Source organism: Mixophyes fleayi, chromosome 3, assembly GCF_038048845.1.
Source record: "Mixophyes fleayi isolate aMixFle1 chromosome 3, aMixFle1.hap1, whole genome shotgun sequence".
Taxonomy (NCBI): Eukaryota; Metazoa; Chordata; class Amphibia; order Anura; family Limnodynastidae; genus Mixophyes; species Mixophyes fleayi.
Window position 1 is genome coordinate 344,440,124 of NC_134404.1, and position 27,930 is coordinate 344,468,053.

A 27,930-nucleotide genomic window follows, 5' to 3' on the forward strand; every position below is an offset into this window, starting at 1 on the left:
CGTTGGTTCTATTCTCTCTGAGCCTTTCAGAGCAGTGATCGCTGGTTCTATTCTCTCTGTCAGAGCCTTGCAGAGCAGCGATCGCTGGTTCTATTCTCTCTGAGCCTTGCAGAGCAGTGATCGCTGGTTCCATTCTCTCTCTCAGAGCCTTGCAGAGCAGTGATCGCTGGTTCTATTCTCTCTGAGCCTTGCAGAGCAGTGATCGCTGGTTCTATTCTCTCTGAGCCTTGCAGAGCAGTGATCGCTGATTCTATTCTCTCTCTGTTTTGCTGTATCTGACACTCCACAGGTCAGTCTGCCATTGTTGTGGAACCAATACTTCCCACAATAATGTGTGGGATATATGACAACCAGGAGACCACAACACAGATTCTGAGACCCCACTTGAGGTCCTGAGCAGCAGGATGTGCACATCTGTTTTAGTCAACACAATTTGCTAATAACAAAGCGATCTGATGTTTTGGTGAAGATAAAAACTGACAAGGTGAAGGCGCCTTAGGGGGAGAGCTGGGGAGAGATCACCTGAGAAATAGAAAGTTTGATGTTTGTGTCTCATTAAGCAGAGAGCAGGGATTATACCAGTGTGACTGGGTCCCCTCATATCCCCAGCACTGATAATGGCCTCTTCGGCATGGGACGAGTTAAAGTCTGATACTGCAGCAACAATCTGGTAAATTAGCCGCACTATGTGCAGATTATGTAAAAATTTTGTTAAATGTATATTTCAGAAAGGAATTTGTAAAGCTAAGTGTGGAGCTGCGGTACCAGAGAAACGAGGTGTTAAGTCCTAGATTTATAACATGTAGACTTAGACTCACCGGGTGGTCCAGTGAAGATCCGGTGCTGCTCCGCTTCCCTTTTACAGGGACTGTGGTGCCGAGATGTTGCGCCCCCACCAACCATGGCGGTCCAGGAGTAATTACTGACGGAGGGACTAGAAATGGCGCCATTGTATTATCTTTTAGTTATAGGGCGCCGCACCTCAGAAGCTCTGCTGCGTCATACATGACATTCTCAGTAGTACACAGACTGCAACAATCCAAAACACATTTACGGGACATGGAGCAAGAGTAATATAATGTCCAGTGTGAACTAGGCCTGGGCTGGAGTAATCAGAACTAGAGGAACAGAGGGTGGTGTAACACTACAGTCTTTCCCCATCCCAGTCCTCAGGACCCCCTAACAGTGCAGGTTTTCTAGATCTCCTTGCTGGAGCACAGGTGCAGTCATTACTAACTGATACATTGTAACACATATACAGGTGGTATAATTATGTCACTTGTCACATGGAAACCCTGCACTGTTAGAGCTGCCTGAGGACTGGGTTTGGGAAACGCTGGAATAGTAGAAGGAGAACACAGTGAAATAGGTGCCTGCTCCCGAGAGCTACGTCCTGAAGTGAAGACACATATAGGATCGCACCGAGTGGGGGAGTGGAGGTGATGGCAGAGGTAGAGGACGTGGGTGGAGGAGGCTGTTAGACTTGAATAAAGAAATGACTTTAATGGGCATGTTTTTGAAGTCTTGTAGAGTAGAGGCCAACCTGATACATAGAAACATAGTTTGATGGCAGATAAGAACTGCTTGGCCCATTTAGTCTGCCCATTTTTTAACCTATGGTGACCTCAAACCTTATTTGATCCTTGGTTCCTTGTAAGGATATCCTTATGTCTATCCCAAGCATGTTTAAACTGCTCTACTGTATTATCCTCTACCACCTCTGATGGGAGCTATTCCACTTATCCACTACCCTTTCTGTTAAGTAGTTGTTCCTCACATTTCCTCTGACCCTACTTCCCCCCAGTGTCAGTACATGTCCTCGTGTTCTAATACTTCTCTTCCCCCCAGTGTCAGTGCATGTCCTCGTGTTCTAATACTTCTCTTCCCCCGCCCCAGTGTCAGTACATGTCCTCTTGTTCTAATACTTCTCTTCCCCCCAGTGTTAGTACATGTCCTCGTGTTCTAATACTTCTCTTCCCCCCAGTGTCAGTACATGTCCTCGTGTTCTAATACTTCTCTTCCTCCCAGTGTCAGTACATGTCCTCGTGTTCTAATACTTCTCTTCCCCCCAGTGTCAGTACATGTCCTCGTGTTCTAATACTTCTCTTCCCCCCAGTGTCAGTACATGTCCTCGTGTTCTAATACTTCTCTTCCTCCCAGTGTCAGTACATGTCCTCGTGTTCTAATACTTCTCTTCCCCCCCAGTGTCAGTACATGTCCTCGTGTTCTAATACTTCTCTTCCTCCCAGTGTCAGTACATGTCCTCGTGTTCTAATACTTCTCTTCCCCCCAGTGTCAGTACATGTCCTCGTGTTCTAATACTTCTCTTCCCCCCAGTGTCAGTACATGTCCTCGTGTTCTAATACTTCTCTTCCCCCCAGTGTCAGTACATGTCCTCGTGTTCTAATACTTCTCTTCCCCCCAGTGTCAGTACATGTCCTCGTGTTCTAATACTTCTCTTCCCCTCCAGTGTCAGTACATATCATCGTGTTCTAATACTTCTCTTCCCCCCAGTGTCAGTACATGTCCTCGTGTTCTAATACTTCTCTTCCCCTCCAGTGTCAGTACATGTCCTCGTGTTCTAATACTTCTCTTCCCCCCAGTGTCAGTACATGTCCTCGTGTTCTAATACTTCTCTTCCCTCCAGTGTCAGTACATGTCCTGGTGGTCTAATACTTCTCTTCCCCCCAGTGTCAGTGCATGTCCTCGTGTTCTAATACTTCTCTTCCCCCCAGTGTCAGTACATGTCCTCGTGTTCTAATACTTCTCTTCCCCCCAGTGTCAGTACATGTCCTCGTGTTCTAATACTTCTCTTCCCCTCCAGTGTCAGTACATGTCCTCGTGTTCTAATACTTCTCTTCCCCCCAGTGTCAGTACATGTCCTCGTGTTCTAATACTTCTCTTCCCTCCAGTGTCAGTACATGTCCTGGTGGTCTAATACTTCTCTTCCCCCCAGTGTCAGTGCATGTCCTCGTGTTCTAATACTTCTCTTCCCCCCAGTGTCAGTACATGTCCTCGTGTTCTAATACTTCTCTTCCCTCCAGTGTCAGTACATGTCCTGGTGGTCTAATACTTCTCTTCCCCCCAGTGTCAGTACATGTCCTCGTGTTCTAATACTTCTCTTCCTTTGTAGAATGTTTCCCTCCTGCACCTTGTTATAACCCTGGATATATATGAAAGTTTCTATCATGTCCCCCCGTTCCCTTCTCTGCTCCAAACTATACATATTATGATCTTTGAGTTTTTCCGGGTAAGTTTTGTGCTGTAGGCCATGCACCATTTTAGTTGCCCCTGTTTGTACAGTCTGTAATGTATTTATATTAGAGATGTTCACTGACCCCCGTGTTCTGGTTTTGGATCTGGATTAACTTTCATATTTCGGTCTTGGTTTTGGAAAAACCGCACTTGCGCGTTTTGGTTTTGGTTTTGGATCCCGATTTTTTTTTTTTTTTTTTTTTTTTATATATTTTTTTTTCTTTCTAAAATTCCTATTTTGTTTGCTAAAATCACATATTTTTGTATTACATTATTATTAACCTCAATAACACTAATTTCAAGTCATTTGCAGTCAATTGTGACCACCTCACAGGTCACAATATTATTTTCATACACTTTCAAACAGACTGCAGATTCAGAAGACCAAGCCTGCCAGCCCTATTATTTGTATTTCAGCAATGACAATTAGCAATGGAGCAATGGAGCTCTCCTGAATGTCACTGGAGACTTTGAAGAACACTGCTACCCCTCCTCTTTCTTTCCTCCATATGACGCTGCCCAACTGCACTAGAGCCTGCCAAGAACTGTGCTACCCTCTCTGTGTCCCTCTGTGAAATGGCGCTGGATCGCCGTGGAGGGCGGTACTTATAGAACCCAAAGCTTGCGAGATCCGACGGCATAATGATGAAGTTTTGCCTCGTTTTCAATTCCAAGGGCGCGCAAAGACCGGCAGCGACTGCTATCTAACAAATAATAACACCAGGAGGAGTGGACAGTAACATGGGGTTTCTTACTGTAAGAGGGACCCCCCCCCCAAGTAAACCGTGGTGAGAATACCAGGGGGGCAGAGTGAGCCCGTCTCGTCCTCTCCTGCTAATACATTCAGTGCAACGCTCTTACAGTTACACCCATACCGCCCTAAATGTTCCTCTGCCCATCACCCTAATGGTGGAAACATATAATAATATTTATATATGTTAATATATTGGTTTAGTTTTTGCCAATAGAAAATGATTACACAAGATAAACACACGATAAAAGAAAACATACTTCACTTTTATTGTCAGTTTATTGCTGAGCTTACTGTGCTGGTAGTGAATGTAGCGGAACTGTATGGGTATAAATATTGGATTTTAGGTGAAACCGTTCTCTAACATATTTTGCTCAGATAAGCTGCTGTTTTCTCCTGGGGTATTTGTGTGATACCCCACAATCTGCCCCTGTCTTCGGGGATGAAAGCCTTACTGTGACATCCCGGCTATGTCTTCCTGCCTTACTGTGACATCCCGGCTATGTCTTCCTGCCTTTCTGTGACATCCCGGCTATGTCTTCCTGTCTTACTGTGACATCCCGGCTATGTCTTCCTGCCTTACTGTGACATCCCAGCTATGTCTTCCTGCCTTACTGTGACATCCCGGCTATGTCTTCCTGCCTTACTGTGACATCCCGGCTATGTCTTCCTGCCTTACTGTGACATCCCGGCTATGTCTTCCTGCCTTACTGTGACATCCCGGCTATGTCTTCCTGCCTTACTGTGACATCCCGGCTATGTCTTCCTGCCTTACTGTGACATCCCGGCTATGTCTTCCTGCCTTACTGTGACATCCCGGCTATGTCTTCCTGCCTTACTGTGACATCCCGGCTATGTCTTCCTGCCTTACTGTGACATCCCGGCTATGTCTTCCTGCCTTTCTGTGACATCCCGGCTATGTCTTCCTGCCTTTCTGTGACATCCCGGCTATGTCTTCCTGCCTTACTGTGACATCTCGGCTATGTCTTCCTGCCTTACTGTGACATCCCGGCTATGTCTTCCTGCCTTTCTGTGACATCCCGGCTATGTCTTCCTGCCTTACTGTGACATCCCGGCTATGTCTTCCTGCCTTACTGTGACATCCTGGCTATGTCTTCCTGCCTTTCTGTGACATCCCGGCTATGTCTTCCTGCCTTACTGTGACATCCCGGCTATGTCTTCCTGCCTTACTGTGACATCCCGGCTATGTCTTCCTGCCTTACTGTGACATCCCGGCTATGTCTTCCTGCCTTACTGTGACATCCCGGCTATGTCTTCCTGCCTTACTGTGACATCCCGGCTATGTCTTCCTGCCTTACTGTGACATCCCGGCTATGTCTTCCTGCCTTACTGTGACATCCCGGCTATGTCTTCCTGCCTTACTGTGACATCCCGGCTATGTCTTCCTGCCTTACTGTGACATCCCGGCTATGTCTTCCTGCCTTACTGTGACATCCCGGCTATGTCTTCCTGCCTTTCTGTGACATCCTGGCTATGTCTTCCTGCCTTACTGTGACATCCTGGCTATGTCTTCCTGCCTTTCTGTGACATCTCGGCTATGTCTTCCTGCCTTACTGTGACATCCCGGCTATGTCTTCCTGCCTTACTGTGACATCCCGGCTATGTCTTCCTGCCTTACTCTGACATCCCGGCTATGTCTTCCTGCCTTTCTGTGACATCCCGGCTATGTCTTCCTGCCTTACTGTGACATCCCGGCTATGTCTTCCTGCCTTACTGTGACATCATGGCTATGTCTTCCTGCCTTACTGTGACATCCTGGCTATGTCTTCCTGCCTTTCTGTGACATCTCGGCTATGTCTTCCTGCCTTACTGTGACATCCCGGCTATGTCTTCCTGCCTTACTGTGACATCCCGGCTATGCCTTACTGTGACATCCCGGCTATGTCTTCCTGCCTTACTGTGACATCCCGGCTATGTCTTCCTGCCTTACTGTGACATCCCGGCTATGTCTTCCTGTCTTACTGTGACATCCCGGCTATGTCTTCCTGTCTTACTGTGACATCCCGGCTATGTCTTCCTGTCTTACTGTGACATCCCGGCTATGTCTTACTGTGACATCCCGGCTATGTCTTCCTGCCTTACTGTGACATCCCGGCTATGTCTTCTTGCCTTACTGTGACATCCCGGCTATGTCTTCCTGTCTTACTGTGACATCCCGGCTATGTCTTCCTGCCTTTCTGTGACATCCCGGCTATGTCTTCCTGCCTTACTGTGACATCCCGGCTATGTCTTCCTGCCTTACTGTGACATCCCGGCTATGTCTTCCTGTCTTACTGTGACATCCCGGCTATGTCTTCCTGCCTTACTGTGACATCCCGGCTATGTCTTCCTGCCTTACTGTGACATCCCGGCTATGTCTTCCTGCCTTACTGTGACATCCCGGCTATGTCTTCCTGCCTTACTGTGACATCCCGGCTATGTCTTCCTGCCTTACTGTGACATCCCGGCTATGAGATTGTTTTACGGTCTTATCAGACGAGAGTGTTACGATCTCATTTCCTTATCCCGAGGTTTATGTCTCTCTTCAGCATTAATACAATGTCTGTTCTTGCAGCAGGTACATCTTGCTGGTGCTTCATATAGATGTTATTTTATTACTTGCTCTCTCCCCTTCTGTGATCTGTATCTCTGGTTTCTGATAGGGAATGGCAAAAAATAAATACAATGTGGGAAAATAATAGACTATAAAATGCATCATTTACCAGTCACAATTATAGATGCAAAAAATGTTCACATTCAGACTAATTACTATTGTTGCACTGTGTGTATCAGTCATTGTGTCTCTCCTCCCTCCACAATCTCATGGACGATGGATTTAGTTCCATCAGTTCCTCTTTGTATCTCTAGGAGTCAATGTTGTGTTTTATTTACTTTATTTGTTACTCCTCTCTTCACTCTTCAATGGGGAATTGCCAATATTCGGACGACCCCTTCCTAATAAGGGAAGAGATGCTGCTCTGTACCCTCATACCACTGTGTGCCCGTAGTCTTATCCAGCTGGGTATAAGAACCTATTCTCTAACTTAGCGGTGGTGTGTAATAAAGTAGTCACATTAGTTACCATTGTTGGGGTTTTTATTGTGTCACTTATTGTCCTCTGAGGAAGAGACTTTTTGTCTAGTTATTCCCTCGCCCCCTCACTTTATCATTCTTTCCCTTGTAGGCCCAGAGCCCCTTCCTCACCCTGGGGACCCACTTTTACCTCTGCTGCAGTTCATTTATGGAGGCAGCAAAATATTTATATAGAGACACCGGTCGGGTTTTGTATTGTTTAATAACTCTATGCGGGTCAGGTCCTTTTCTCATGAGTTACAATGTCTGACCCCGGCCCCTCTATTTATAATGCCCCCTCTGGTTCCTTAGTAGCATCCTGTATAAAGCTTTTGTCTTCAGAAGTTAAGGCTTAGAGGGAATTCCCTAATCCAACGGCACAAAGTATTCCTGGAAACCGTCCTGTCTGAGGCCAGGAGAGGTTCAGTGCTCGCCCCTCTGAGTCATCTTCCCAAACCGAACATTCCTGATGAAACAAGAGAATTCATCCACGTTCCAAGCAAACCGTTTGCCGTCTTCCAGAGAACAGTGGCCATATCCGAGCAGGTCTGTCTGATCGCTGTCTGCGTCCTCCACAAACACTATCGGGTCTGTGCACCAGGGCTCTACACCGTACACAAACGTTATTATAGGAAACATTCTCCACCCTAATTCTCAGTTCCAGCTCTTATAAGGAGTGAAATGTTCCCAGTGTTTGTAGAATAAGACAAAGCCTGGTTCCTCAGAGAGACAGAAATCCGGAAGGACCGGGGGACTGTGACACAGGGATGACTGTCAGCCAGCTGGGAAAGGGTGGATAAGACACATTTAATGTGAGGAAGGTAAATCATTAACACACTGGTGATGATGATGTTGATAATAGAACAAATTTGACAACCTGTTTCAAAAGGGGTAATGCATTACTAATTAGCCCTCGGTGCCTGTAGCCTGAAATTAATGAGCTACTGTTATGTAAATGTCATGTTAATTAAGAGAAGTTTGAAAGCCCAATAAATCTGCAGAAAGCGGCTGGTACTGGGTGAGCTCCCCTGTTTAATATCGTGCGCAGATTTTCCGAAAGTCACGCAGAAAGCTGTTTATTATAGGCCGACCAGAGCTGCCAGACACCCGATTGACAAATCCATTTTTCTTAAGTGATCTCATTAGTGTAGAAACTGCAACTGCCGCCTGGTGATGCCAAGTCCCCGATATAAGCCGTCTCCGGTGACCGGGCCCTTTCAGGACATGTGAGGGCCGTTCTGGACCTTTCAGCACTTGTATAAAGTAACATTTCTTGTTGATAAAGAGAGGTATAGTACAGTGTAATACTCATCATTGTCCTTATAAGGATACAGAGATAGTCGGTGGGTGAATTATACGCTGGATCTTTTAGTTTGTAATATGAATGCATTGTACATATGACTCTCTAGCACATGTATGTAACGGGCCAGTGTTTCATGTACTGTGAGACCTTTCCTGGGAAGGTGTCTGTATTACACTTATATAATCTAATTGTCCACTCACAGCAGTTGTGTGTCTGCAGATGGTAGATAAGTGTCACAAACCAGCTACTTTCACTTTACATTGTTCTCCTGAAGTTGTGTCTCAGATCAGCGACACTTCTGTCTATTATGGCTCATATATCCGGCTGCCTTTATTTCAGGTCACCTTTGTGTGTTTGAAGCTTTTTATTATATTACTAGAAGTTCTCCCAATGGTACAAAATGCAAACAACTGAACACGTCTCATGACACCTGGTTTACCCAATCTCTGCGCAGGCCCACCTCAAACTGAGAGCGTCTCCATAAGTACTTACATTTTACAACCTTGCCAGGTCATTGAAATAATTCCATCCCACAAACCTAAACCTCATTTGTCCACTTGGGTGCAAAACTAGCTGCACTGTTTTGTAAAATCAAGTCAGAAAAATGCATTTACGCTGCAGATTATGGAAATAAACTAGTAACATCTGGTTTTTCTCTGCACAGGTGAAGTGCAGTCAGCATTGGGTAAGTGGGAGCGTTGCATGCTATAGCCACCCACAGAAGACATGATCCCTATTATCAGCTCTGTTGGCACAGCAGAGAAACCTGTATGAACCCTACATCTCTCTATACAAGGGTGCTGGTAGAAGTTGCATACTTTTTATTTATTGATTTTTTTAAAACTCCTGTGAAAATATAGCAGCTGAAGGTCATGCACATACTGCCAGCGCTGAAAGAGTCGGCTTGTGCAAGTGATGTTAAACAGCAACTTTAATTTGTCTCCCTGTTTGATACGCCGTCCAATTATCAAAGCTGCAACATAGAAGCAGTTACCGGGGCTATCCATTTATCTTAACTCGTCTGCAGTAAAATCCCAGCTTCGTGGTTATGCAGTGAATACATTGAATTGGCCCGTTGGCTTAACAAGATCTCCTGAGAGTGTGTACGTGATGAGGGAGCGATAGACCCGTTGGATGTGGGCCAGCATTGATTTGCAGACCAGCCTAAAAATACTGCTATAGAAAAGAGAAATTCCACCTTGCAGAACTGCTCCGGTCCCGTGAGAATGGAGTTTGTCTGTAGACCAATTTTATAGGCATTTAAAACAGTCCTTTCCACTTAAATACTGTCCCGCAGTCTTCCAGTTAGATTGTGCGGCTGAGCCGGTCATCTGCGTTCTCTGTGGATGTAATAAAAACATTTGTTTGACTGTTTAATTTCAAGTATATTGCACATTAAAGTGTCAGGGTTGTATTTGTGGTGTTGGTTTGTTACTTTGCAGATGTTGGTAATATGTGGAGCATGTCGGTGTCTGAATGGAAAGAGAAATATGTATAATAACAGGAGTTCTCTATGGGTCTATTCCGGGACAGAGTTTCCTGGAGCAATGTTTTGGTGCATAGGTGTTGTGTATATATGTGTGTATATATATATATATATGTGTGTGTGTGTGTGTGTGTGTGTGTGTGTATATGTATATATATATATATATATATATATATATATATGTATTTTATTTTTTATACGGACATATCGCCTATTAAAAACGCACCCCAAGTAATAATGGGGTCTCCCATTTCAAGTGTCACAAGCTAGTTCAGTTAGCAATCATATTGCTATTCCCAGATGCACAGACTGGATCTTTCCCCTGAGTGCCCGTCCAGCTGTGTTATTACTGTGTAACCATATCAGTGGTGATTGGTTACATTACTATTCTTATTGCCTACTGTGTTCTTACATTTGTATCCCTAGATCATTGTTGGCTATCATCATCATCATCATCATTTATTTATATAGCGCCAACATATTCCGTAGCGCTTTACAATTGGGGACAAACCTAGTAAACTAATAAACAAACTGGGTAAAACAGACAAAGAGGTGAGAAGGCTGCTCGCAAGCTTACAATCTATGGGACAATGGGAGATTGACACATGAGGTTAAGTCTACATTTGCAGTCGGCCCAGTCAGACTGCAAAGATAAAAGTAACTCATAAGCTAAATGATCCTGTCACACAACAATGTTGGTCAAGGGGTAGTTGTATAACAGGTGGTAATTGGGTAATGTAGTGAGGTTAAGAGGGTGGTTGAGGAATATTATAAGCTTGTCTGAAGAGGTGGGTTTTCAGAGAACGCTTGAAAGTTTGTAGACCAGAGGAGAGTCTTATAGTGCGAGGGAGAGAATTCCATAAAGTGGGTGCAGCCCGGAAAAAGTCCTGTAACTGGGAATGGGAGAATGTAATGAGGGTGGATGAGAGACGCAGATCTTGTGCAGAACGGAGGTGCCGAATTGGGAGATATTTTGAGACAAGAGAGGAGATGTATGTTAGTGCAGCTTTGTTGATGCCATTGTAGGTTAGTAAGAGTATTTTATATTGGATTCGGTAGAAAACAGGCAACCAGTGTAGAGACATACAGAGTGATTCAGCAGAGGAATAACGATTTGCAAGGAAAATCAATTTTTCCGCAGCATGCAAATTAGATTTTAGGGGTTTGAGTCTGTTTTTGGGAAGACCAGTAAGGAGGGAATTGCAATAGTCAATGCGGGAGATGATAAGTGCATGAATTAAGGTTTTTGCAGTGTCCTGTGTGAGATATGTGCGAATTCTGGAAATGTTTTTGAGATGTATGTAACATGATTTAGATATAGAGTCAATGTGCTATCCAGATGTTTGTGAAACTACAAGTCCCAGCATACCCTTCCTGCAATAAGCTGCTAATTTTGGCACAGCATGCTGGGACTTGTAGTTTAACAACACCTGGAGTGTCACAAGTTAGCCAACACTGCCTTAGATCATGGTCCGACATGGGCTTACTACACCGGTGACGTCACAGAGCTTCTCCCCAATATGTGGTGATACCACTAATGGTGTCACTGGGACCCCTGGAAGCAGAGATTTGGGTGTCTTCTGTATATATAATGTGTATAAATCAGTCACTGATTATTCCTGGGTATTACTGATTCTCTGTAATACACAGTTTATGTGGAGGGCAGTTAGGTCCGGTACCTCCCAGTAGTTACAGCATAAAGTACGTGTGTACCAGAGGCCGGGCAGCAGGCACAGGGGTTCAGGTGAGCACAGCGTGAGCATTAATAATGAACCACGTCAATCTCCTCGCCAGAAATAACCTGCGCTCTCTCCCGCTGCTTCATTAGGCAATTTGCATTACAAATCTGGCATTTCTCTCCTTGCCGGAGCATCGCAGACCTGATAATCCTCCAGATGAGGCACAGACACCTTGTCCTGCACTCCACATCCGTGCTTTAGTTATTTGTAGGTTAAGTTGCTCTATACTGTAGCATTTATCTGTCTGAATAGCCCAAGCGGAAGCTGTGTCTTATCTCTGGTTGTCTAGTGTAGGACTGTTTATCAGCTCTGTAAATGGATTCTATAACAGGGTAGTCGCCCCTTTATACCCTTCTCCTGCTGATTATTCAGGTAAGTGTCACTTCCCGGTTATAAGGCTCCATCCATCAGGACAGGGTGACCATACGAGTGCAGAGCCTCATTAGATAGCCACTCGTCATGTCTAGTCATACATTGTGGTATCCTGCCCATAGCAGGTAGGTGCTACGAGAGAGGCAGGACATATACTGCACAGTAAGCATTTATACTTGTAGGAACGCTTGTCCTAATGTATCAGCTCTCATTACTGTGATGGAGAGGATTGGGGGATTGCTTTACATGTGTCCATTCGTTGTATTATACATCGTACTGGTTATATAGTATCACAAACCCTGACCCTGTGTCTGATGCATGAGTATAAGTTGTGGTGCTCTCATATGATTGTCCTGTCTCTGGTTTCCAGGTGGGCCCTGCACAGACACAGCGCACGTCTCCCTAACCACGCCAACCAAAAGATCCAGTGACTCAGGTAAGGGGCAGCGGAGGAGGATGACATTCTCTGTATTAGAACAGAGTGGTTGTACACAGGGCGATGACGGGTGTGAGCAGTCTAAGCATTGTACCCTTTCCAGGTCTAACCTGTGTTGTCTAATCTTGATATGTGTTTGTGCCTTTTATAAAACATAGCGTCATTTCTACAGTGAATCCGTACGGAGAGTAGACTGAAACGTGTACAGCAAAATCTGCCGTGTAGTAGAGACCTCTCTGACCGCTCAGATATGAAGGACAAATGTTATATATTGTCAGGAAATAATCTCACCCTGTGGCATTGAGTGATTCCATGTACATTATACTGTCCTGGATTCCATGCTGTACGTAGCTGGAATTTGGGGAGATAATAATAATACATAAATAAATATAAATATAATATAATACAGCGGCCTCCTGATTTCTCGCTGGGCCTGCGTCAGGTGTGGTGAGAGGCGGTGACTGAGGCATATCGGTGACCGTGGTATATAGATAAACGCCATTTACGGATGGCGTGCGTCTACTCTGCAACCCTGCAGGATTCGGGGGATCAGCTCCTCTCTCACATTTACCTGTGTGCTATAATTAAATGTAAATCGTGCGAGAGTTCCTGTCAAAAATTCCTTGCATGAACAAAGTTCCTTTAGTAACTGTAGATTTTTTGGGGGTGAATGGGCCGCCATCAATCCAGTTTTGCTCTCTCTGTATGATATTCAATGAAAAACCTATCCAAAGTTTTGCTGAGCGTTCTGCCAGCTTCAAAGAGTAGAGTGTATGCTCTTCAGCCTAGAAGCTATCACGTTTCTTGTATCCGGGTGTAGCCATGTGTGCTGTAAATACTGGGACCTCCGTCTTGTGAGCATGATAAGTATTTTATATAGGTTAGAGCTGGTAGATATTTATCTGTAAGACCACGTTGGGGTGATGATCTGATTATATAAATACTAGAACCCCGTGACCCTGTATATTGTCCTCGTCCTTCAGGGCGCCAGCTGCGACCTTCCTCACATCGTCACCTACAGACTTCCAAACAATTGAGGGGGAGCTGCAGAAAACTTCATACCCCGCTCACCTCTCGGCTGCGGTAATGGCAGAGAGGTGATTGTAAATAAAAGTTATTGCCTAATAGGCGACCACTGGAGCGTAACGGGCGAGAGCTGAAGCATAGAGGCCTTATTACCTCTCATCAGCAATTATACACAGGATAAAGTGCCGGGACGAGCGCGGATATAGCTAGGCGGGCACACAGCGAGGTGACAGCGAGCTCTGATAGGGTGATGTATGGTAATGAGATCTTACAGCCTCATCTCACAGATCAGTTGTATTATCCTCTCCGCCCTCTGACAGCCATTCCAGCAGTCAGCTGCTGTGTGCTCTGCTGTCCCATATATATATATATATATATATATATATATATATATATATATATATATATATATATATATATATATATATATATAAAATGTATATACACACACACACACATTCACATACATATTATGTAAGGACAGTGTGTGAGAGAGGACTCCCATCATGTCAGTGTACAGTGGGTGTAGTAGTACTGTGCTATCTGTTACATATATACTGTAATACTGTCCTTATATAATATGTATGTGAGAGGACTCCCATCATGTCAGTGTACAGTGGGTGTAGTAGTACTGTGCTATCTGTTACATATATACTGTCATATACCTGGGTTTAGATGACACAGGCTCTTACATACAATGAGTGGGGTATTATATCTGCCCCCAGTATATAGCGCTGTGTTAGCAGTAGATGAGATGCTGGAATCCAGCTCCTCTGACCTCCCAGAGACCTGTATAATCCCCAGGCAGAATATCACTAATTAGGTGTAAATGATCTTCCCACGGTGCCTCTCACAGATCTGTGGGAACCAGCTGGGAGGGATGAGCCAGAGGCACCGGAGGTCTCCTCCACTAAACACATGAAAGAGGGTCAGAGGCTCGTTATACGGGCACCGCCAGCTGAGTGTGGAGGGCCGCAGACGGGCATCATTAGGAGTTTAGTGGATATCGGGAACATCGACCATTATTGTGGGAAATTCTGTTTCCTGATTATTTAGGAAAATATCTAACATGAAGATATAGAAAACCATAAAATCTTATTGTTAAAGATGTCCCCAGCTGCAGTTCTACCTGTAATTCAGGGTATAGTCTGTGCAGGTCATTGTGTCTAGTACAATATACAAGATAATTTATAGGAGATGAGTTCTGTCTGCACCAAATCCTGTCCAGCAGCCAGACCCCCACGTTTCATCACCCCAGCAGCTTTTACACACCCGTCCTCCTAGAAATCTTATAAGAAATACTGTAGGCCTGTCCTGTGTAACGTCCTGATTCCGTAGGTGCCAGTAAGGACGGGGTGAGAGCACCCAGCGTCCTGTAATAGTGCTCACTCCTCTCGCTGCAGGTAATACTGGGGGGTATCTAATGAGGGTTTATTGTAATGTATCATTCAGGAGACTTCTGTGTTCTGTAATCCCCCCGTGACATGTTTACTGAACGTCCTCTCATAAATATTATATGTAGCCCCCAGACATATAATTGTGCAGAGCAATTAGTCATTATTGGAAAACAGGGACCGTTCAATTTGTAGGGATAAATATTTACATCCTGGCACAGTCCCTGCGGATTTGTGTTCACACACTACATAGTTACAGGTCACATCCATGGTCATTATTTAAGGCTTCATCTGGTTCTGTTATTTATATTTGACTTCTAGAAATTTATTTACTAAATAATAATAAATGATTTGTTTACAGTCCATGTTTCATGTTACTGTAATATTGTTTTGTGTATATGTGTAAAGAGAAATGTGTGAAGCTGCCGAGACGGACACGGTCTGAATAATTTGTTATTCTTGCTGTAGAGTCACGGCCGGGGGGCCACGCTGTCAGTGTCCGTAGCTCACGTGGCCCACCGAGCTTCTAGCGTGGGCACCAGTGACGCTTCTCAGCGACGTTCACCACTGCGGCGTCACTGCTCACTCTGCAAGTTATCAACCACATAAATAATGGAAGATGGATGTGAAGATGTGCGGCTTATAGAACCTGATGAGTCCCTCTGCTTGTGTGTATTTATTTTGTAGCAGTTCAGTGAACTGGTATTCTGGGGGCAAGTTGACAGGATGAAGCTGTCCCAGGCTACCGAATCCGTATCTAGACCAACGCGTCTAAACCTGTGTGTCTATATACCCCCAGCCAAGGGCGATATATATCTATAGCTACATAGAAGAGGGGGTATTTATTAAGCCCTACAGTCAAGAGTTTTGGGTATAATCGGAGCCAACACAATTCCCAGGATCTTGGCTTCCATATCCTAAACATTTACACCTCTTTTTACCACTTAAAGACTAATATTTTATAAATTCCATGACATGAAGCATAAAGATCATAAATCAAACATTTAGAATATGTAGTGGCCACGAGCCACACAAGTTGCCACTTACACCTACAGGATTCCGTAGTGCCGATGACCACACCTGTTCTAAAGTAAAATGGGGGTCCCCACTCAGACCTGGGGGATCACCCTCTCCCTTCGGGTGGTGGTGAGGCACAAACGTGTTCGCCAAACCCAGCCGAAATTCCAAACCTCCTCTGCCACCCTGGCCAGGTCACTGTGTCCCACCATGGCCAGTGGGTCGTACCTCTGTAGTTACCCTGCAGCTCTCCCCAGAGGTTCTAGGAGTTCTCTGTACTTCAGAGATCAGCAGGTTATAATGTCTTGTTGTGTAATACAGAAGGTCATGTGACTGGACTTTTAAGAGATGAATTAGATGGATAAACCTATAGGAAATTAAATGCAAATTCGACAAATCCCACTTTCTTGGCCAGTTCAGCAGTTTGTAGCTATAGAACCACAAGACTGACGCTCAGAAGATTGTCCCACACAGCTGGGTCCTGGTGCCCACTGGGATCTTTTAATAGATGAAGCAACGAGTGTTTATATACTGTATACATGACCGCTCTCCATGTGTAATGTGTCCAGCCCCCGGTATGTACTTATACATGATCTTACCGTCTCTTTCATCTGAGTAATGTCGGCTGCCGCCCGCACTGCACCAGGGAAATAAAGCACCATAGTAATACATTTCCTGTCCACATTATCCAACATTTCAGCTTGTTCTGAACACAAATAAACAGCAGCAGAGGGTGAGAGAGAGCTCACCAGATGCTGTTACTGCTATAAACAAAATGCACATTTACATCTCACACTCCAGACTGTTTCTATCTCTTAATAAGTGACTAGGAAAATGCATTTTATAGACAGATGTTAATGTGACAATTAAAATTAAATCAATCTTAACCTCATATATCCAACTCCCATTGTCCCATAGATTGTAAGCTTGTGTGCAAGGTCCTCTTACCACTCTGTCTGTATTACCCAGTATTGTCTTATTACTGTGTTTGTTCCCAACTGTAAAGCGCTACGTAATTAAATGTTGATGAAATTACTTTGCTGTTTCACGTCAGTGCCTGTAGGATGGCGACTTTCTGCAGGGGAAACGTACAGGATCAATGTCTGAGAAGGGTTTATTTAGATGTTACTCTGCCGTGTACACAATGCCGGGTTCCATTGTGTTCATGGATGGAATATTCAGGGCCTGAGTCATTAAATAGCAAAGTATAAAATAGGAGTAACTTTGTACCTGGGCAAAACCATGTTGCATTGGAGGGGGAGGTAAATGTAAAATGTGATGGCAGATTTATAGTTGGGGTAGAGCATGTCCTAGATCAAAATTAAATTTCAGTATAAAAATAAAGCTATCAAGTATTTGTGCTGCATGAAAAACATTCAGTATTTAATTTATGTGCAAAATAATAAACTAATTTGCACATAATTAAACACTGATCTACAATAACTTATACGGGAAAAAGAGGAGATGCTGAGAATTGCACCTAACACATAAACATATGGATTTTGTGTAAGTCTCCACTGATATATGTTTGAAGCCTATAATAGGGACTATTAGCAACTAGTGAGATTACTAAGAATGTATTAGGAGCCATTAGCTCCGTGTTGTCACTGAATGGATGGGCTGCCCCCACCTGTTCCAGTTATGAGTGTACTGTCCATAGAATGTTGTTATACATGATGAATAAAGTATCCAGGTGATGAGGTCAATACTAAATGGATGAGCTGTAATACTAACCGTTCTGTGTAGCCCCGATTCTAGTGTCTCCCTAAGCAGCTGTCTGCAGTACTGATAAGTGTGACTAAAACGTTATATGGCAGAATTCCTGACTGCTCTGTTCTAGAGAGAAATCATTATTTTATACCAGGTATACAGTCACAGTGTATACAATTCTGTGCCCATGACATATGAAGCTTATTTGGATGTTGTTCAATCACTGGAGCGAGTTATTAGCAGGTGAATAATCCGCTCCCACACACCAGGCTGATATAAGTCCCCCATGGAGAGTCATTAAACAGCTCTGACACACACACTCCCGATCTCCTGTGTGTAGGAGGTGTAATTACTGGTTCACTGGGCGCTTGGTGTGGTTCGGTTACTACTCATCATGACAGGGGTCACTGCCCCCCACACGTCACACTCTGACCCCTGATTGCTGCCGAAATGTCAGTTTCCATCTCTTGCTTATCTGCAGGATAGTACAAAGCTGCTGTTTTCTGAAGGCTCCATGTCTGGAATCCAAATTATGACTGAGGCCTCCTGCCTTACTGATGTCACAGGTTCATAGTGAGTCTCCATTGTGGGTAGGTGGTGGGGGCCCTTTAAATTCTACATCAGTTACCTCGAATTCCTAACCATACACTAATGCCAAAACTTCACACAGCTCCTAATTTCATGGGATGTCTATATATATATATATATATATATATATATATATATATATATATATATATATATATATATATATATATATATATATATATATATGTTATGCAGCCCTCCCATTCACCAGACAACGCCTGAGACAGTCCAGCTCTGCTTTATGAATTCTCCATACAGAGAATTAATTAGAAGTTCATCAGACTGCGTCTCAGGTGGGGCCTTGGGGGAACAGCGGGATATGGTCTATAGATCAGCTCTGTAATCCGGGACCGGCTTCTGATGTCTGCGGTGGGGAAGGGGGGGGGTGTATTATTTGCAGCTGCGTGCCATGTGGACTTCAAAAGGGTAAATATCCGGAATTACAATGTGTAAATAAGATAATGGGCCAACCTTGCTTTATTGCATTTTAAGGACCCCTAAACCCTAAAATTGCGCAGTCTTCGGGTTTTGTAAAATTACTGCATTCTATGTTCTACTTTTGGGGCGTAAATTATTAACAGAAAAACAAATGGCCTCCAGCTCTGGGCGTCGCATGTCCTGTTTCTCAGTTTACAGACGGTGGTGATCAGTGCCTCACGTTATTACTATGAGAGCTCACTGCTTATTGGTGTATAAAGGGGGAGGTACTATGTGAATAGGTGTCAGCCCCATGACGCTCGCAGCTGATTGGTCTATGTAGGGGAAGGGGAGGTACTCTGTGAGTTAATGTCGGCCCCATCAGCTCACCCCAATAGGAGGCTCTATGGAATGTCAGCATGCTAAGGTGTAGTAACCAGTTGGAAAATTGATTGAATTTGCCCTGTTCAAAGGCCTCAAACTTGTTTGTGATTTTTGGACAAAGTTCATGGTTTGCAGTTCCAACACTTGAAACATAAGTTGTGGAAGTACACTATAAAATGTCTGTTCGAGCGGAAGCAAGCATGGTCGGACCTGTTGGCAATATCCACATTTAGCTTGAACTTTTGAACTTGAGAATTTATATGAAAAGTTGTAAAATTCCCGATAAATTTTTGAACGTTAGAGCCAATTGGAGGAACCTTCGATGAGGTCGCTGATACACAGCATAAAGTGAGTGGGGATTCCTGAAAAGAGGAAGAGAAACATGATAAGTAATGTGCATTATACACACAAGATTCCCCACAGCTGAAAAGATGCATTGCCATACAATAATTTAGGCCACTTTTACTGAAACTGGTATTTATTTTTTCATGATCACCATCGCCATTTATTTATATAGCGCCACTAATTCCGCAGCGCTGTACAGAGAACTCACTCACATCAGTCCCTGCCCCATTGGAGCTTACAGTCTAAATTCTCTAACACACACACTAGTGTTAAATTTTTAAGCCAGTTTTTGGACTGTTTGAGGAAACCCACGCAAAACACGGGGAGAACATACAAACTCCACACAGATAAGGCCATGGTCGGGAATTGAACTCATGACCCCAGTGCTGTGAGACAGAAGTGCTAACCACTGAGCCACCGTGCTGCCCCAGTGATACAATACAATCTATGAGTGTATCGGGCACTGTGTCCTAGGGGCTAAGGGGTTAATCATCAGACATACACCGCAGGTAGAAGGTGAAATGTCCGCAGGTTTGCCGTTCTGCCACTTGTACGATTAGCATCTTATTTCTGATGAAGCCTACTTCTACATAATGTGAACACTCAGAATTCAGGATCCATTATTGCAAAAGAAATACAGATCCCGACAGATTAAGGAGCACACAAACACAGATAAAAATTGCACAGCGGCAGGAAGAGCATGAAATAATCACATGAATTAGTAACGAGGATCGTGGAGGACAGAACGGTACTAGCGGGGGAGCTGGTTATATAAATCTCAGGTGATGCTAAAGTTGATGAAGATAAATATTTGATGTTTTTGTCTCCTTTTCTTGAGTGATTTTTTTATTTAGTTTTAAGGATCTTAATGTGATTTCTTATTATTGATTAGATAGTGAAAGTGATGTCCTCTTGCATCTGAGTGTCTCTTCTTTGCTTCTTCTAATTGTTTTATCAATGTAGAACATTTGTTATATTGTCCTCTGCACACAGTGTGGTGCTATCGGGATCTGTTGGCGTATGTGGCTCAGTTCCAGTTATCAGGATCTGTTGGCGTATGTGGCTCAGTTCCAGTTATCAGGATCTGTTGGCTTATGTGGCTCAGTTCCAATTATTATTATTAATAATAATAATAATAATAATAATAATATTATCTTTGACTTATAAGGCGCCACAAAGGGTCCGCAGCACCGTACATTACATATACAGAAAACAGAACCAAGACACAACATGATACACAAATATATACAAAGACAGGTGCATGGGTAAAGCAGATCAGATTATATCTGACAGATAGTGAAAGGGATGGTAGAAATCAGCAGGAAGAAGGCCGAAGCTTAATAAACAGGTAAAACAGGGCTAGGGAAGCAGGCCAAGAGGTACAGAGGGTGAAGGAACAGTAGAAGGAGCACACAAGGAAAGAGGGCCCTGCTCATGAGAGCTAACAACCTAAAGGGAAGGGGGAGACACATAAAGGGTGGTACTAACTAGGGGAGTGAGCCAGGACAAGAGAGTTAGGAGGACTGATAGACTTGAATAAAGAAATGAGTCTTAAGGGCACGCTTGAAGCCTTTGAGAGTAGATGCTAACCTGATGGAATGTGGAAGATTGTTCCACAGCAGGGGAGCAGCCCGGGCAAAGTCCTGAAGACGAGAGTGAGAGGAGGTGATCAGTGAAGTAGTGAGGCGGCGTTTAGAGGCAGAGTGGAGGGGGCGGGTAGGAGTGTAGGTAGAGATGAGATTGGAGATGTAGGGAGGGGAAGATTGACTAAGAGCTTTAAAAGTGAGGGTGAGGAGTTTAAATTTAATTCTGTAGGGTATGGTGTGCCAATGTAGTGACTGTTGGAGGGAGACCGCAGAGATAGAGCGGCGGGAGAGAAAAATGAGGCGGGCAGCAGCATTGAGCATAGACTTAAGAGGATCAAGGTGAGAATCAGGTAGGCCAGAGAGAAGAAGGTTACAGTTGTCAAGGCGAGAGATAATAAGCGAGTGAACAAGCGTTTCCGTGGCTTCCGTGGTGAGAAAGGGACGTATATTCCGAAGGTGGAAGTAACAGGATTTAGAGAAGGACAGAATGTGAGGCGTAAATGAGAGGGAGGAATCAAGGATGACCCCAAGGCATCGGACTTGGGGGACAGAAACGAGGGTAGTGTTATTAACAGAAATAGAGAGGGGGGGAGGTGGGAGAGTCCTGGCAGGGGGGAAGACTATAAGCTCGGTCTTGGAAATATTGAGTTTAAGGAAGCGTTGGGACATCCAAGATGAGATGGCCGAGAGACAGGAGGAGACTCGAGACAGAAGGGAAGGGGAGAGGTCAGGGGATGAAAGATAGATTTGTGTATCATCAGCATAGAGGTGGTACTGGAGGCCAAAGGAGTGGATGAGGACACCAAGGGAGGAAGTGTAGAGGGAGAAAACCATGGGGCCAAGAACGGAGCCTTGAGGAACGCCAACGGGTAGGGGAAGAGGGGGTGATGTAGAATCATGAGTAGAGACTGAGAAAGAGCGGTTGGTGAGGTAAGAGGAAAACCAGGAGATGACAGTGTTACATAGGCCTAAAGATTTGAGAGTTTGCAAAAGGAGTGCGTGGTCAACGGTATGGAAGGCAGCAGAGAGGTCAAGAAGGATAAAAAGGGAGTAGTGCCTATTGGATTTAGCGAGGAGAAGGTCATTAGTGACCTTAGTGAGGGCAGTTTCAGTGGAGTGGAGGGGGCGAAAACCAGATTGGAGCGGGTCAAGTAGTGAGTGAGAGGAAAGAAAGGAGGTGAGACGGTTGTAGACAACCCGTTCAAGGAGTTATCAGGATCTGTTGGCGTATGTGGCTCAGTTCCAGTTATCAGGATCTGTTGCCGTATGTGGCTCAGTTCCAGTTATCAGGATCTGTTGCCGTATGTGGCTCAGTTCCAGTTATCAGGATCTGTTGCCGTATGTGGCTCAGTTCCAGTTATCAGGATCTGTTGGCGTATGTGGCTCAGTTCCAGTTATCAGGATCTGTTGGCGTATGTGGCTCAGTTCCAATTATCAGGATCTGTTGGCGTATGTGGCTCAGTTCCAGTGTAATTTGCTCTTTTAATGAGGGATGACTATAAAATCTTCAGAAGCTGCAGAAATAATCTGGGAACCCACCTCAGTTGTTCTGATCTCATATACACACGTGACAAGTAAGATCTCACTACTGATACTCACATCTGGCATCATGTGTTATATGGTTTCATCCTGGGCTAGATGTGGGTGGACGCTGGCTGTGCCCCATCCTTTCCTAGTTATGGCCTTTTCGTTTATTAATGCTCTGTGAGCCTGGATTAATTGCTAAATGTCTTTGTTCATATGTCACTGGCGTGAGCTGAGAGCGGATATTTTGCAGGTCTGTGTTGCCAGCTGTGAAGGTCACAGCTGAGACTGAAATGCTAAGATCAGATTGTCCTATCACGTGTCATAAAGCAAGACAGGCTCACAGTACCATCCCCCGAACAAACCTGGTCTGCTGCCCATCACTATTCCAGAATCCCTGCCTCTGGAAGTGAGCCCTGTGTAACCAACAGAACCCTTCTCCGTTCTCTGGAGGAACACAGACAACAAGCGGTTAATGCCGTACCTTGTGGGGGTCAGGAACTCATGTTCACCTTGCAAAAAAGTTTTCCTAAGAGTCATGCTAAATAATCATGCATTGTCTCTTTCTGGGAAACGCATAATCAGATTCATTGTCGGGTCAGCGGGCCCTTGACTTGCCATAGCAACATTTCAAGCGCTTCCTCTTCAGACTCCTCATCTAGATAATGAGTATGCTCTGAATACAGATGCTGGGATTTGCCAGGTATGGCAGTATTGGAGACGTGGGGACTCGATGACTCAGACACAGATCTGGAGCTCCCAGTCCTGATATGTTCTTTGTCATGAGGAAGTGGAAAAGGATGAAAACTAAATGTTGTATTCTGGTACTTCCAGCATGTTGTATAGTTCTATGACTTGTCCCCTGAGGAATGTGCACTTGCAGCAAAGCTTCCTGAAATCCTTAATAACTGTACATTTTGAATTTTTAGGGGACAAGAATATGGAAAAATATCACAAGCACATAATACTACACTATGGTTAAATTGTAACCTAAGATTCTGTTTTATAGTAGCGTATTGTTATTTGTTAATCTTCTGTTGTAAACCGTCTGGGATGTCTGTCTTTTGTGTAGGTTTTTCTTTTGGTGCGTTAAATAATATTGATTCTATAGAAGTGATGTTAGATAATAGATATATGTAGTTGAGGAGTCATCTGGAACACAGGAAAGTCCAGAATTTGATGACTATAGAGGTAGAGAGTCTGATTGCAGCAGGTAAGGAGCTGCAGCACGGGAGAAGTCCTTAATGCATTGGGGAGGCAGAGAATCGTTAGAGACGTAGCAGGAGGGATGAGTGGGAGATCTTAGTTACAAGGGGGTTTGTGAACAAGGGAAAGGACTTTGGAGTTCGTGTACATGGAACCAGCTTTGTCATATAAGGATACCAGATGTGCAGCACCAGGATTGTTTTGTTTTGTTTTTGAGGGGGGGGGGGGGGTCCCTTTTCCCATCTCGCTATAGTTTTTGTTTATAGATGTGAAAAATCCCACTGGTACTGTAGGATTCTGTCCAGTTTTTTTTATTATAATATTCTTATTTAGTGTTTATATCACTTGGTCCTACACTTCAATATAATGTCAATCCTCCCTTGTGTATACAATACGGAGCTTCTCTTGTATTTTTCAGTTCAGAAATGAAGACATAAGTCGAAAACTCTGTATACTTCTGTTGTAGCTTTGGCTGAGGTCATGAGAGCTCCTGTTAATGTTAGAAAGGCCTCGGAGAGACATATGTGTCCTTCACACGCAGCGGCAGGAGTACCGTGTATCAGACACTTCCAGCAAGCACCACCCTGTGCTTTGTCTTATTGCCAGCTGATTGCTGGCCTGAGACTCGTACATCATCATGCAGAAACACCAGAGATAATACAGACATGGTAACGAAGATTCACAGGAGGACATTGGAGTCTGTCTGTGTGTTGTCTAATGTAGAGATACTCTGGTATGAATCTCCGTGGTTCTTATCCCCTCTATTTTATAGGGTCTGACCCAAATATGTGTTTTTCTTCCATGTGTACCTGTCCCCTACACACAGTGGAAGCAGATATTTTGTGGGATGCACTAATATTGATGTGAATGTAGCCTATGAAATCACTAGGAGCCTTCTCTACCCCACGCCTACCAAGGTGGTATTCAGTCACCTGATTCTTACCCTATGAAAGGCTCTGACCTAGTTCCTAATACATGGATAGGCTGCACTCTCAGTGATGTCACTGGTTCCTAGTCACTGGATAGGCTGCACTCTCAGTGATGTCACTGGTTCCTAGTGACTGGATAGGCTGCACTCTCAGTGATGTCACTAGTTCCTAGTGACTGGATAGGCTGCACTCTCAGTGATGTCACTGGTTCCTAGTGACTGGATAGGCTGCATTCTCAGTGATGTCACTGGTTCCTAGTGAATGGATAGGCTGCACTCTCAGTGATGTCACTGGTTCCTAGTCACTGGATAGGCTGTACTCTCAGTGATGTTACTGGTTCCTAGTGACTGGATAGGCTGCATTCTCAGTGATGTCACTGGTTCCTAGTGACTGGATAGGCTGCACTCTCAGTGATGTCACTGGTTCCTAGTGAATGGATAGGCTGCACTCTCAGTGATGTCACTGGTTCCTAGTGACTGGATAGGCTGCACTCTCAGTGATGTCACTGGTTCCTAGTGACTGGATAGGCTGCACTCTCAGTGATGTCACTGGTTCCTAGTGACTGGATAGGCTGCATTCTCAGTGATGTCACTGGTTCCTAGTGAATGGATAGGCTGCACTCTCAGTGATGCCACTAGTTCCTAGTGACTGGATAGGCTGCACTCTCAGTGATGTCACTGGTTCCTAGTCACTGGATAGGCTGCATTCTCAGTGATGTCACTGGTTCCTAGTGACTGGATAGGCTGCACTCTCAGTGATGTCACTGGTTCCTAGTCACTGGATAGGCTGCATTCTCAGTGATGTCACTGGTTCCTAGTCACTGGATAGGCTGCACTCTCAGTGATGTCACTGGTTCCTAGTGACTGGATAGGCTGCATTCTCAGTGATGTCACTGGTTCCTAGTGAATGGATAGGCTGCACTCTCAGTGATGTCACTGGATCCTAGTGACTGGATAGGCTGCACTCTCAGTGATGTCACTGGCTCCTAGTGACTGGATAGGCTGCACTCTCAGTGATGTCACTGGTTCCTAGTGACTGGATAGGCTGCACTCTCAGTGATGTCACTGGCTCCTAGTGACTGGATAGGCTGCATTCTCAGTGATGTCACTGGTTCCTAGTCACTGGATAGGCTGCACTCTCAGTGATGTCACTGGTTCCTAGTGACTGGATAGGCTGCATTCTCAGTGATGTCACTGGTTCCTAGTGAATGGATAGGGTGCACTCTCAGTGATGTCACTGGATCCTAGTGACTGGATAGGCTGCACTCTCAGTGATGTCACTGGCTCCTAGTGACTGGATAGGCTGCACTCTCAGTGATGTCACTGGTTCCTAGTGACTGGATAGGCTGCACTCTCAGTGATGTCACTGGTTCCTAGTCACTGGATAGGCTGCACTCTCAGTGATGTCACTGGCTCCTAGTGACTGGATAGGCTGCACTCTCAGTGATGTCACTGGTTCCTAGTCACTGGATAGGCTGCACTCTCAGTGATGTCACTGGTTCCTAGTCACTGGATAGGCTGCATTCTCAGTGATGTCACTGGTTCCTAGTGAATGGATAGGCTGCATTCTCAGTGATGTCACTGGTTTTATTTATATATATGTGTGGGTGTGTATATATAACACACACATATAGACAAGCACTTAGACCAAGCCAGTAAGTTAGAGGAACGATCTTCTGTTATTTAATTTCACCCTGTGAATCATCATTGTTTGTATTCCAGATTCCCAGTCAGAAGACGACGCGTCTCCCATTAAACGGCCTCGACTACTAGACAGTGAAGAAGGACCCGACAGCAGCCGCTCCAAACAAAAGAGTCGCCGCCGCTGCTTCCGCTGCCAAATAAAACTGGAGTTGGTACAACAGGAGTTGGGTTATTGCCGCTGTGGTGAGTGCCGTCACAAGGGTCATCAGAGTAATGGCGTAAACTAGATATCATGTAGAGTAGAGAGCTTCTGGATTGTCATGATAACCACGTCCTGAAGAAAGACGTGAGACCCTCTGGTTATAATACACAGCAGTGTATTATAAAGACAGTGGGGGGAATTCAGTTCAATGAGCTGCGCTCATTGCCTGGTTCTATGTTACCCGAACATCATGGATTTTCCTGCGCGCCTCTAACGTCACCGCAGAGTATTTTCCGGAGGCACTGACTCCATGATCAATAGAATTCCCCCAATTACTTGGTTCAGAACCGCTTCCATACAACATAACCGCTTCCATACAACATAACCGCTTCCATACAACATAACCGCTTCCATACAACATAACCGCTTCCATACAACATAACCGCTTCCATACAACATAACCGCTTCCATACAACATAACCGCTTCCTGACGTGTCAGAAGCGTGTTTATAAAATGCAGTTTCCATGAGCTTGTACTGGCGGTGTTAAGTCCACGTGTACGTAGCCTCCGTGTGAGCGCTCTCCATCTATGTCTATTGGATGTTTCGGTCATTATCTCTGTGCTAATAAGTATTAAACAAATCCTCAGTATAGAGACAAAAGTTTTCTCATCCAACAGAAGTTTTATTCCTATTCTTCTGGGATCCTTTTCAGGGTCACTGAACTAATACATTTCTGTTTATAGCTCAGTAATTACCATAAAACATTCATCAAAATGGTTTAGCCTGAAGCCTAAAAATGATATTTAATGAGATTATGAAATTGTATCATTAATTTGTTACTATTCAGTTGCCCTAAACAGTAAGTGTGTGAGATGAGAGGAGCCCCCAGGAATTGTCTTCTAACCAACATCTGTGTTGTCTTCTACACGGGACTGTTCTCTGGGCAATGTTTAATGAGCACCGTCCAACCTCTCGTCCCTGGGATTGTATCTCTATTCAGTCATTATATCCGCAAAGAAATCCCCACGTACAATAGCTGGAAGGTTTTACAGATATATCCAAACGTTTCCTACTCTGTCCTTATATAGAGTATACAGATATATCCCATACTCTGTCATTATATACAGTGTAGATATATTATACTCTGCTCTTATATAGAGTACACAGATATAGCACATACTCTGTCCTCATAGAGTATACAGATATAGCTCATACTTTGTCCTTATATACAGTACACAGATATATCCCATACTCTGCTCTTATATACAGATATATTCCATACTCTGCTCTTATATAGAGTACACAGATATCTCCCATACGTTTCATACACTGCTCTTCTATAAAGATGGGAAGAGCAGTCCAATGAGCTTTGTATTTGACATTACAGATCAGGTAAAGCCGTCTAATAGTAAGACAATGAATTACATGTTTATCTAACGATCAGTCAGAGAGTAAAACATTCATTTATATCTGTCATCACCGATCAATGTATGAGCTCTGACAAGGGGTCTGTGGTGATTATTACTTACATACCAGGTCTGTA

At 44.4% G+C, this 27,930-nt stretch overlaps 1 protein-coding gene across 2 annotated transcripts in view; it reads left to right on the forward strand.

The window, feature by feature from the left end:
* The window catches only part of ZFAND3 (zinc finger AN1-type containing 3), a 132,956-nt gene that overhangs the window by 90,294 nt on the left and 14,732 nt on the right, over positions 1-27,930 (forward strand). For both annotated transcript variants that reach the window (XM_075204451.1, XM_075204450.1), the window contains 2 exons: positions 12,349-12,414; positions 26,262-26,426. In XM_075204451.1, the coding sequence (XP_075060552.1) occupies positions 12,349-12,414; positions 26,262-26,426 (231 nt within the window). The remainder of the gene's footprint in view (positions 1-12,348; positions 12,415-26,261; positions 26,427-27,930) is intronic.